General features: G+C 38.9%; 1 protein-coding gene across 1 annotated transcript; it reads right to left on the bottom strand.

The window, feature by feature from the left end:
* Window positions 1–1,129: 1,129 nt before the first annotated feature.
* On the bottom strand, window positions 1,130–8,746 carry LOC144968436 (c-Myc-binding protein-like). Its single transcript, XM_078906808.1, has 5 exons — window positions 8,615–8,746; window positions 7,497–7,569; window positions 6,876–6,924; window positions 4,151–4,280; window positions 1,130–1,987 (listed from the first exon to the last, which is right to left on the bottom strand). Exons 1-5 carry the CDS (start codon window positions 8,627–8,629, stop codon window positions 1,940–1,942), a joined length of 315 nt encoding a protein of 104 aa, XP_078762934.1. The 5' UTR covers window positions 8,630–8,746; the 3' UTR covers window positions 1,130–1,939.
* Window positions 8,747–13,275: the final 4,529 nt, after the last annotated feature.

Genomic DNA, 13,275 nt, shown 5'->3' with positions numbered 1-13,275 from the left:
ATGTGGTGGTGGTTGGTATGTTGGTGTGGTGGTAGTTGTAGTAGTGATGATGGGAATAATGATGTGGTGGTGGTTGTATTAGTAAGTGGTGTTGGTAATAGGGATGATGATGTGGTAGTGGTTTTAATTGTTGTGGTGGTAGGGACGATGATGTGGTGGCAGTTGTAGTAGTAAAATAATAATCACATAGAAATAGTTGAATAATCATTTTGTGCACAGCAGTAGTCCTCCGTTATTTCCGACATTGCCAACTTCCCTGGACAATTGGCAAGTCTACATATGCTCATGAAGAAACGAACAGAATCTAATTGGATTCAGATTTAACTTACAGTATAGTGGAACCTCAGTAAGTATAACAGTAACAGTGATGGTGAGACCAGCATAAAATCCCCGTCATTTGTGTGTGCTTGGTGTAAAATTGCACCAAAATAGGGGAGGTTGACATTGACACATTTCTCGCCTTGTTTGTTTGTTTTTGTATTAAAAAAAACAAACACACGCACAAACATTTAAAAAAAAAATGAAATAGAGGCACAAGTGGGAACTTTTTGGTCTCTGGTTATGCCCCCACCCCTCAAACCAAAAGATACTACCCCTCTATGGCCACTTAAATGCAACTTTTTATTCTTATACTTTTTATTGATGTTCGTTTTTGTCTGCACTGTATGACTGCATCCTCTCTCTCTCTTTCAAGCTGACCGTTGTGTGTGTTTTGTGTTACGCACTGTCTGTTTGCAGCAAGGCCCGTGTTATATGTACTGAAAATGGTGTTGTACTGAGTATTAATTAGCCTATTCACACACACACACACACACACACACAAAGTATTCACGAACTAGGCCTTGCTGAAGGCATACCTGAGCGTAATGGTGGCTAATGCATTTGTTTATTTGGAGATTATTGACTAGGTTTCGGTGCCCTTTATTATATATAAACGATTAGGGTCTTAAAAGTCCCTGTTATAACCGGTAAAGTTTACTAAAGGCAAAGAAGGAGAAGAAAGGGAGATTAAAAAAAACAAAACCAAACCGTTATATCGGGACTCGATATACATGGGTTCCACTCTATATTATCTGTGTTTGGGTAGTAAGTCTGTTTAAATTTTAAATAACAAATTGAACACATGATCTTTAGTATTTTTTTCTGAGTTTATTCCAGATATACAAAACAAAATTCAGATTTCAGCAAGTACACAACTGTCACAACCAAATTGAGACTCAGAAAAAAAAAAAAAAGACTGCATAAGAAGTGTAAAACAAATATCGTTCTACAAAATCCTTACACTCATTTGGAGAATGATTTTATATTATTTTAAGTAGAGGAACTGATAAAATGCTTTACTTTTCTTCATAACACATTGCCGTAAACCATAAAACTGTACTTTTGAAGTTGAAGGTAAAATTGAAGTGCTAGCAATGTGAACGTTTCGTTTTTGTAAAATATTACACATCACTCCTACTCCTACTAATCCTTGCATGATCAAAGTGACAAGGCACTGGTGTCAAACAAAGATCTTTAAAAAAAATGTGTATGAAAGAATGCCAAAGCAGAAAGAAAAATACAAAAACCAAAAAAATCAACCCGTCTCTACTAAGGATCGAACCTCAGACCTCCTGATTACCAATCATCAGTCGAGGCAGGCTAACTAATTTTTTGGGATGGTTTTCTTTTCTTGTATATGCCTTTCTGCTTTGTCTGGCACTTTTACCTACACTCTTTTTCAGATCTTTAAAGTGACAAGATAAAAGAATAGATGCATATCAAATGTTGATGGAATTAAACTTTCATTTATACTTCGAACAGTTTAAAAAACAAAACGAGCAACGTTCAATTAAAATTATGGTACAGATGGATCATACCTCTAAAATAAAAGGCACGAATAAATATGACTGTGAGTAATAATAATCTATGTACAAAACTACTAGACAATGTGTCACATTCAGGTCTCCGTTGTCTCTGGCTCTGCAGGTGGTTCTAGTTGTTGGAGCTGTGAAAAAAATAAAATAAAGAAAGAGTGAAGGGGCAGAATAACAATTGTGTGTATATATTGTGTGTGTGTCTGATTGCGTTTCTCTTCATTTGACTGTCATTGTAATAGCCTTCAACAGTCTGACGTCACTTCCCTCGAAATGACGCATAGTAACTTAGTAACTGGCTCTAAACTATTGGAACAATGGCGGACGCCCTTATGAAATATTTCTCCGACGAGCATAAAAGTGTAGCCAGAGGAGAAAAACAATATAAATATGATAATGTTTTGAATTTTTATACATTCTGATCATATGACATGAAAAGTTCTAGCCAGCATGAAGAATAAAAGTGCCGATTTTCTATGTTTAGAACCAAGCTACTCGCCGTTGCTGGGCGACGTGACATCATACTATTGAATCCAATTGCGTGAGAAAATTGCTTTAACTTAAAGTTTAAGTGGAGAACTGTTTCTATTACTTACTTTTATATCCAAACTGTTTGTCTTGCAAACAAAAGTAGGAAGACCCCCCCCCCCCCCAAACAAAACACACAAAAAAATTAAAAAAAGATAAAATAAAAACAAAACAAAATAAAAATTAACAACAACAAAATAATAGTGTAATAAGTCCCATTTTTATCGGTTGTGAATAATAGAATTTACATGGTAAAATGTTTGCCTACTTAAGCACAGAACTTTTTAATTCATCACAAGAATACCCACACAAACACTGTTCTTATAAAAAGGAAGGTTACAGTAATAAAATTTAAAAAAAGACCCCTTGTATAGTAAAATAAAGGGAATAAAAATTACACATAAAATATTTAAAACAAAGTAAACGACGTTTCGGCCAATGACCTTCTTCAGGGAAACGAGAATAGGAAATATGTAATCTTACATTGGCGTTATAGTAAAAACATTATAGGTGAAAATGTGTATGTGTATGCCACACACACACACACACACACACACACACACAGAGAGAGAAAGAGAGAGGGAGAGAGAGAGAGAGAGAGGAGAGAGAGAGAGAGAGGAGAGAGAGAGAGGAGAGAGGAGAGAGAGAGGAGAGAGAGAGAGAGGGGGAGAGAGAGAGAGAGAGAGAGAGAGAGAGAGAGAGAGAGAGAGAGAGTGTGTGTGTGTGTGTGTGTGTGTGAGAGAGTGTATATATGTAGAGGTGTGTTGCTTTTTTTTCTGATTTGGTCTTAACAAATGTTGCTTTTTTTCTGATTTGGTCTTAACAAACACCCTTTTTGAGACAAACAAACTCCTCCTCTATTAAATTGATTATCATGGCAAACTGGTGTGTTTTGAATCAAATTGAAATATTGGTGGTGAAGGTATCGAGACTTTGCATGATAAAATGATGTTGGTCTAATATCTTGGATACTTGATGGTTACGAAAAAAAACCCCCAGTATTCTTATTCTTATGTTGAAATTGATGGAATTCGGTCTGGAACTATCTTATTGATGACAGTTTGCTTGAGTTGTTTACCATTGTTATTTAAGATAAAGAGTTGAAAGGCCTTGTTATTGTTACTTCAACATTTCAGACAATCTATTTCTATAGTTTCCCATAATAAAATAAAAACCTCTGCATTGTACTTTTTCCAACTTTGTTATCACGTCCATTTCGAGGTATGGGCTCCAACTATTGCCCCATGTGTTATCAAGGGGTTTGTCCTTGGTAATGGTTGATCCATGGGGACTAATAATCATACTCATCCCTTATTAGTATAAATCTTTGTTAAATAGTGAGACTGAGTTTTTGTTGTTGTTTTCTTTCAAATGATAAATTCTCTTATTATTCATATGTTTGTAACTCAGACCTAGGAATTTTCGACAAGAGTGAGTCATATCACTTACTGTTCTTTTTAAAAAAGTGGTCCTTCAGAGCCATTAGGCCCATGGAGCAGGAGTTTATTCCGGTTTCTACAGCATGAAACGGACAATAGCAAACGCTTGCTACCCTTTTGATAGGATGCTAGTCTATCGCAAAGTACTTTCCACAAGATCTAATGGACCAAGCAACCCAATCACTGCTGGGGGTCAGGAAAAATCTCGACTGCACCCGGGATAGATCTAAGTCTTTTTGATTGTGAAGTCAGTGCTCTACCAACTGAACTATCAGGACCCCCAATTACCGCTCTATCAAGTACAAAAAAAAAAAAATCTGATCTTACTTGTGCTTTTAATTCATTATTTTCGTCTTGAAGCTGTTCACATTTCTGTTGTAGTTCTGTAACTTCTAATTTAAGAGCCTCAACATCAGCTGCCTCTGGACCAGAAACATTAAGATGCTGTCTCAAAAAGCTGCAGAATCGGTTAAGGTAAAATATAGTGATAGTAAATGTGAAAAAAAAAGAAAAAAAGAACTCTTAATGGTAATAAATAAAGGAATGACAGCCTAGCGTGCTGGATCAGTAGGTATCTATTATCTTCCTCATATCTGTAGTCTATGTCTTCTTCCTGCAGTAACAATCTCTAATCATAAAACTATGCAGTGCCGACACTATGAGACCATAAAATTTGTTGCCTTCAACTTCAAGTTTTCCCATCTCAATCTCATTATTTTGAGTTTGACATCGTCATTGTACAAACTAAGGTGAATATACCAGATAAAAAGGAATATTTAGTTCTGTTTTAAGTTGCTTTGTTCCTCACCTAGGACAGAATATTTCAGCCTAAATGACGAAAGTAACAGCAAGGGAATGAGTCTAATTATCACTGAGATGTCAGGGATATCAAAAGCAGATGAGAAAATCTTTTTATTCTGTTTTTTTTTTACCATTTACATTCTATTTTTTTTGCGGACGAAGGGAAGTATGTGGGTGCTTCACTTGTTTATGACAATTCATCCTATTGTTTGAAGTAGGTAACTACTTTTGAAACACTTAACCAAATAGCAGAGAAATGAACATAACATAAAGTAAGAGTGGAGGTCTATTCTAAACAGTGATTGCCATTTTGTGTGAATTGTATGGTACTGGTTCAGAGCATAATCCCCATGTGTTGAGTAAATAATGAGGCTTGTCTTGCAAATTTGATCCACAAGCCAGCCTTGACCATAGACTTAATTTATAATATCACACTAATAGTCTAATTAATAGAATTTGCTTTAGATTTTAGATTTTAAAACCATTGTATCTGTCATCAATGTTGACGTTTATCATAGCCAGTGATCATGATCATCTTGTGTGAGTATAATGTGAGTAGGTTGTGCAGTGAGAAATTAATCATTAGGTGGAGTGCTTACACAGGCACCCATCACCAACTCTACCCAATTACTCACTTCTTCCACTTTTTCAATGTCAGTCCACCGAGCAGAGCTGACTATAAGAGGAAGTGACCTCGAGCTGTTGACTTCATCTTAATTTATTAACAATAATAATGAAGGAAAAAAGAGATATTTGTTGACTGAGCCAGAGATGTCTTGAAGCGTGTTGACTTCTTGCATGCTGCCCTGTATTTACTCCCCCAAGTTCAATGTAAATGGAAACGTAATATTTTTTTAATGAAAACATAAAAGGTCTTTGTCTTTAATGGTTTTACGGCGCTTGCAACACATTAAGGTCATATCTGCACCAGTAAAAAGGAAGAAAATGGGAAAGTAAAAAGTTCTAGAATTACAATTAAAGCCCCCAAGAAGAGAAGACAAAAGGGGAATTGGTTCAAATAGGAAACAGATGTGGATTACAAAAGCACATTATCAAAGTACTTAGTTTGAAATCACCTAAAAGTCTCATTCAGACACAAGCACAGGTCCCTACTAAGAGGAACACACTCAAATGTTTACAAATCATATATAATATGTATACAAAACATAATATGGTGCATAACAGAAAGATGATTTACAAGGAAAAAAATATCATCTCCCAAAACTAACTATACATTTGACTGTTTCCCTCTCAGCCAGTTTGTTTACAATGTGAGGCAATCGAAATATGCTTGTAGCAATCTATCCTAACTTTTGATTTGAAAGTGTCTACATAACGCACTTCCGGTTTCGCATTTTACTTTTTCATACTTTCACGACCCATCATGTAAATGTGGTCAATTTTGGCTTAGATGAAACAGTGAAATTTATCCCTCGGGGGGGCTCAGTTAAAATTGGCTACCGTTGGACCACGAAAGTGAAAAAATAATTTAACGAAGGCTGTGTGAAAATTCACTGGGATGTGTTCAGACACGCCAATTCTAAAAAGCGTTGCTTAGCCTTGGCAATATATCCATCGTTAATATAAACGGTCCCCATGAGGTATGCGTAGCGCTGTGGAACACTCCTAATTACTTTACGGTCATTCCACTACAATGTGTGAATTCTTTCTTTCTTTCTTTGCTTTTCTAAAATTTTTTAATTTGACAAAGTGACTGATTTCAGTTAATTGACTGAGAATTTACGGGTCTATACACAATGTGTTGATGTAAAGTGCCAGTGAGCAATCTTAATTGGAACTAGGCGCTATATAAATTCATTATATAATTATTATCATTAACAGTTCATATGTGTGTGTGGAGTAAAAGCTGTACAAACTGAGCTATCATGACCTTATTTATTGAATAGATTTCCTATTTTTGAAATGAGACCTAAAATTGTTTGCAAATTTTGCTTGGCATACTCTGTAGTTCTCGAGGGAACATGTATGAGAATGATTGTAATCTAAAAATAGCTTGAACTTTCAAAGATTGAATCTTGAAGGCCAATTGTGTTCGAATCATACATTAACAGAATATCTTTACTGGTTATAAAATATATTTTGATTTCAACATTATATACATGAGCAAGTTTAGTATAATTTAATTTTCCATCAGTTATATGACTAAACTTTTCAAAAACTGAAATTTGAAAAGAGATTAAAGTATAAAAGAAGATTGTGTCTGTAGTTTCTTTTGATCAAAAAAGGATACTCTAAAGCATTGTTTGGTTTCTCAGGCTCTTCATAGAGGACGACCAAAACTGGGGAAAAAGTGAGGGAAAATAAATATGTTTCAACAAATAATAAAACTTCGATTAATGAAATACTCTTTAACATAAAATCTTTCCAAATGAAGTTTTTCACAGAGGTAGTCCATTCTAATGATTAATGACAACATCACAAATCATGATGTATGCCATGAAAGAAAAAAAATCATTTCATAGCTACACATCTATTGAGATTGCCTTGACGTGACAGGAGGGCTTTAATACTCCAAGGCTTGGAAAAAAAAACTGAAATCTTCACCTGCCTGGCACATTGGGGCGATTTTGGCAATGACAGACATTTCCCGAATAGAGAGGTTCTACTGTTTAAGAATCTAAGTTCTGTCAAAAATAACAAAAAACTTCAAAATAAGGGAACTTAAGAATTATTTAGGTATACTCTAATCTAACGTTGAACAAGTTCAATAATTATTTGCATATTGACATTTGTCTTGGTTGGATTTCTGAAAAAGTTTTGTTATTATAATGATTTACATTTTCAGCTACACTGACGGCAAAATGAGTTGATATAAAGGATTACGTTGCAAATACATTATATATCTTTATACCTTTGGTGAGAGTATCAAGAACTCCAGCCTTTTCAAGATATCTTCTGAATTCTTCCCTTTTAGAGTCAGCTGCCTGTAACAGAAATTTATTTTATGATTTTCATTTGGTCAAAAATTAATTCTTCCTTTAATTCAGTAAGTTAGTATTACTTAAGTATTATAAGAAGAAAATCTGTAAAGAACAAACACATACATTAAAAAATAAATCTTAATTCACACACAGTAATAAGTGAGATCAGTAAAATGATTCCAAGTCGTTGCCAAAATAATAAAAAAAAAAAAATTATTATTATGAACCTTTAGATTCAAAATCTGTGTATGTGTGTGTGTGTGTGTGTGTGTGTGTGTGTGAGAGAGAGAGAGAGAGAGAGAGAGAGAGGAGAGAGAGAGAGAGAGAGAGAGAGAGAGAGAGAGAGAGAGAGAGAGAGAGAGACTTTTAATTTTATTTACATGTGGGCCTATCCTCTTTAGGCAGTGGTGGTTCTTTCAATTACACATTTCTTACTAGTTTAACTACCTAAGAACGATTGAGCCAAGTAAACTGGCTGACTCGAAGACCACCTCAACAACCGAGTTAAATGGGGAGGCCTTCCGAAAGCTCCTACATCCCCAGTATTCTTGTTCTATCTAGCAGGGGGTTTGGGAGGGGGGACTTTTTTAAAATAATGTTCTAGTAGGGGGGAGACTTTTTAAAAATAAGTTCCCCCCCCCTCTTTTATTTCCGGTGGACTGAATCCACTGGTGGACTGAAAACACAGTTCCTTATAAAAAACAAGAATACTGGGGATGTAGAATGTAGTGTAGGAGTAGGAGCTTTCGGAAGGCCTCCCAACAAACTTTACTTATTGTAATTTTTTGAAAGGGTATTATTTTCACTTATCAAATATATTTGTTTTAAATTTATCTACACGACGAGATGTAACGAAAATCTAATGCTGTATCTAAGTGGAAAACCATCTCTTGTCTTTCCTCTTCTTCTTGGACTTGGACTCAAACGGGATCCGATTATCGAAAATAAGTTTTCCACAGCAAAAGGCGTAGCAATCCTATTATCCAGAGATATCTAGATCATAATCAATTAACAATCAAATAAAACTCATTATACCATATATATTTACCCTGTAAGAAGTCATTTTGATCAGGTGGGATGCGTAAGTTCTTTTCTGTAGGTGGGAATGATAACAAATTTGATACAAGCAAAGCAATGCCCGGGTTGCCAAGGAATGAAACGAATTCTCGCATGTCTCGAGATTTGCTCCATGGCACGGAGAGGAGATTGTAATAAGTCCGTTCAAAAGATTGGTTATCAACATAGACCTAAATGACCATGTCCCTGTTTATCAATTTTAAATGCAAACGTTTTACGAATACGGATTGATAATTAATGTGAAAATTAAATGCTAATACTTATCTCTCTATAAGGAAAAATAACCTAATTCTAAGAACTGTGACAATTTGGAATACTCAATATTATCAATTGACATTGAATGCTGTTTATACAATAATTGATAATTGTATCTATGCATAAAAGTTACATAAAGCATTTAAAGGTTTTCAGAACCTATTAGCACTTTGGTGATCTGCATAGTAGTGGTGGAAGGAATGGAGATGTGGTGGTTGTAATAGTAGTGGTGGTAGGTATGGGGATATGGTGGTGGTTGTTGATGTTGTAGTAGAAGGGGTGGTAGGGATGGTGATTTAGTAGTGGTTATGGTAGTAGAAGAGGTGGTAGGTATGGTGATGTGGCGGTTGTTGTAGTAGTGGTAGGGATGGTGATGTGGTGATTGTGTAGTATTGGTGGTAGGGAAGGTGATGTGGTAGTGGTTATTGTAGTAGAAGAGGTGGTAGGTATGGTGATGTGGTGGTTGTTGTAGTAGTGGTAGGGATGGTGATGTGGTGATTGTGTAGTATTGGTGGTAGGGATGGTGATGTGGTAGTGGTTATTGTAGTAGTAGTGGTAGTAGGGACGGTGATGGTTGTAGTATGGGTGGTAGGGATGGTGATGTGGTGGTGGTTGTAGAGGCGGTAGGGATAGTGATGTGGTGGTCATAATCCTCACCTCATTTGATTATCTCCTCCTACATAGTTGTTTCATCTATCCGTTGGTATTTTGATGGCTTCTTCAGGGATGTATTCTGTATAGTAGTGTCCGGGAGGAATGCAGATGTCTTCAGTTGGCGCTAATATTGTTTCCGGGTGTAGGTTTGTTGCGCATGTATGTGTGCCTGTGTTTTTTTTTTTTTTTGTTTTTGTTTTTGTTTTTTGTTTGTTTTTTTTAAAAGGGTTTTACGACCCTTGCAACACATTTAGGTCATATCAGCGCCAATAAAGGAAGAAAATTGGATAGAAAAGACATTCTCGATGTACAATTAAAAGGACTTGAGGAAGAGGTAAGACAAAGGGGAATGGTTCAAATAGGGAACAGATTTAGACTAAGAGGAATACTCTCAAATGTTTATAAATCATATGTTTAAAAAAATAAAAATAAAAGTACATAACAGAGAGATGATTTACAAGGAAAAGAATCATCCACCAAAACTATAATTATACATTCGACTGTTTCCCTCCCAGCCAATTACTGCGGCAGGGTCAGGACGAAACTAAGTAATCTCATTCCAAGACAAAGACAGAAAGCAATTGGAAAACAGATACAGGGGAATAGAAGACAGAACAAGTACCCCCCTGCCCACTATGGGGGGTCGGGAACCTCACCCAGTATCTGTGTGTGTATATGTGTGCGCGCATGTGTAAATGAGTGTTTATGTGTGCTGTGGTGTGTGTGTAGGGAGCTGCAAGGTCTGGGCCGGACGTCCCGCTTGCTGAAAGGAAATTGATGTGCATTTCGAACCCAACAACTCTCATTTCCAGGTGCAGTGATCGCCGCGTAATCCTTTCTGACAGAGATTATTGCATATGGCCTCTCATGCATTATTGTGTCCATAACAGCACCTTCCCGTGGTGTTCCCTGTTTCTACTGAGTTTGTTATGGGCGCGACCGTCCCCGGAGGTATAACCGGGTTAGGGAGTAGGTGGGACCCCTTCCACTTAAGGTGCAGGAGACAGAACCCACCGGTGAGTGGTACACGCTCTGCTCCTCACCCACCCACCTCACACTCATTCTGTAGTGTGGTGTCTTCTGTATGTTCTTACTTTTCTTAATCTATCCCTATAATTCATACTTTCCCCAGTCATTCATGTATGGCTCCACTGCCTTGTGGATACCTTCGGGAGGAGGAAAGGCTAAGGAGTAAACCTAACAGAAATCTGCATCAAAACTGATGCCAAACGTATCGCTGTGCGATCCTTTGGACCACACCAGGGAGGAAGAGAGGGAGGCTCTGGTTACTGGGCAGCCCAGGATCTCCACATTACTTTGCCCAGGCCGCGCCCTGGAGAGGACAATCCAGTCTCACCTTCACCGGTGAAGAGTAACAACACGGAAGACAGCAGTCTACGAGTGATAAGTCCTTGCTCGGTTAGCGTAGAGTTGAACGCTACGGGTTGTCTTCGACGATGGGAGGGATCATCGTAATCCTACTGGTCAGCTACCGCCCGCCCCAAGCTGGGCAGCCCCCAACCAGAAAGGTGTTGACCCGCCACGATCTGCCTGCTTCAGAGGGTGCCTGGAGCTTAGAGCTTGCAAGCTTGACAAGTGGATCGTTAAACTGTGTACCAGGCAAGCAAATGAAAAAGAAAACGAAGCCCCCAGCTCTTCGATTAGCAAGCTGGAATGTAAGAACTATGCCTCAGGACTGACAGATGGCCTTCAGGCCATGGACGATGCTCGAAAAACAGCAGTAATTGATCGTGAACTGAACAGACTGAACATCGACATAGCAGCCTTGCAGGAAACGCGACTCCGAGAGAGGGGATCCCTGAAGGAGGAACACTGTACAGTCTTCTGGCAAGGAAAAGGCACAGAAGACATGAGGGAGCACGGTGTTGGATTTGCAGTGCGCCATACATTGCTTCCTATGATCGAACCGCCAACAGACGGCACAGAGAGAATTTTAAAGCTGCGCCTGTAATCCATGCAGGGCTCAGTGAACCTTGTTTGCGTCTACGCCCCAACACTGCAAGCTTCGGTTGAAGTAAAGGACCAATTCTATGAGTCATTAGACGCCATTGTCAGCAATATCCCAGAAGTGGAGCACATCTGCCTTCTTGGCGACTTCAACGCGCGAGTTGGTGCCGACAAAGAATCATGGCCAACCGTTTTGGGGCACCACGGCATAAGAAAGATGAATGAGACTGAGAATGGTCAGAGACTTCTTGAACTCTGCTGCTATCGCAAACTATGCGTGACGAACACCTACTTTCAGAACAAGGCATGTCATAAGGTGTCAAGGAGACATCCAAGGTCAAAACACTGGCATCAGCTGGACATGATCATCACTAAGCGTGATTCTCTAAACAATGTTTGCAACACCAGGTCATATCAAAGCGCTGATTGCGACACTGATCACTCCTTGGTTGCCACAAGGGTGAAGCTGACACCAAAGAAACTTCATCACTCAAAGAGAAAGGGCCAGCCCAGGATCAACATCAGCAAGACGGCTTACCGGAAAAAAGAATACAGAGTTCAACGAGCAACTTGAGAAGACTCTCAACACAGCTCATAGAAAAGCAGAAGGAAACGCACAGGACAGCTGGAACTCTCTTAGAAACGCCATTTACAGCACTGCAGTTCTGACATACGGCAACAAGGAGCGCAAGAACAATGATTGGTTTGAAGCCAGTATTACTGAGATGGAGCCAGTCATTGATGCCAAGCGCAGCGCACTTGTCAGCTATAAACATGAACCAAGTCAGAGGAACCTGCAGGCGTTGCGAGCTGCACGCAGCAAAGCACAGCAAACAGCACGACGTTGCGCCAACGACTACTGGCTTCAGTTGTCGGTCAACATCCAGCAAGCGCCTGACAGTGGCAACATAAGGGCCATGTATGAGGGCATCAAACAGGCGACAGGCAAATCTACAAAAAAAACTGCGCCTATTAAATCAAAGACAGGGGAATTCATCACAGACAAGGACAAGCAGATGGAAAGATGGGTAGAGCACTACTTGGAACTCTACGCCAGAGAAAATTGTGTCACCCAAAAAGCGTTAGACGCAATTGAAGAACTGCCAGTACTGGAAGAACTAGACGCAGAACAAATTATGGAGGAGCTCAGCAAAGCAATCGATGTGTCAGAGCACCCGAAATAATCAAATGTGGAAAGCCAGCGCTCTTGGAACCACTACATAAGTTCCTGTGTCTTTGCTGGAGAGAAGGCAAGGTACCCCAGGATATGCGGGACGCCAAGATTATCACTCTCTACAAAAACAAGGGAGACCGTAGTGACTGTAATAACTATAGGGGAATCTCTCTACTGAGCATTGTGGGTAAAGTCTTTGCGCGCGTTGTCCTCGCTCGACTGCAAGTCCTCGCCGAACGTATTTACCCAGAGTCGCAGTGTGACTTCAGAGCCAAGAGGTCGACAGTGGACATGATCTTCTCAGTAGTCAGCTTCAGGAGAAATGCAGAGAACAGCAGATGCCCCTCTACATTGCATTTATTGACCTGACAAAGGCATTTGACCTTGTTAGCAGGAAGGGCCTTTTCCAGCTTCTAAAGAAGATTGGCTGTCCTCCTCAGCAGCTTAGCATCATTGTCTCCTTCCACGACGACATGAAGGGCACCATCAGCTACGACGGTGGAGCCTCTGAACCCTTCCCCATGCGCAGCGGCGTGAAACAAGGCTGTGTCTTCGCACCGACTTTGTTTGGTATATTTTTC

The sequence above is a fragment of the Berghia stephanieae genome, chromosome 3 (assembly GCF_034508935.2).
Source record: "Berghia stephanieae isolate SIO BIC M18660-M18661 chromosome 3, UCSD_Bste_1.3, whole genome shotgun sequence".
NCBI lineage: Eukaryota > Metazoa > Mollusca > Gastropoda > Nudibranchia > Aeolidiidae > Berghia > Berghia stephanieae.
Note: the sequence above shows the minus strand (reverse complement) of the source record. Positions and strands in the feature narration are given on the sequence as shown.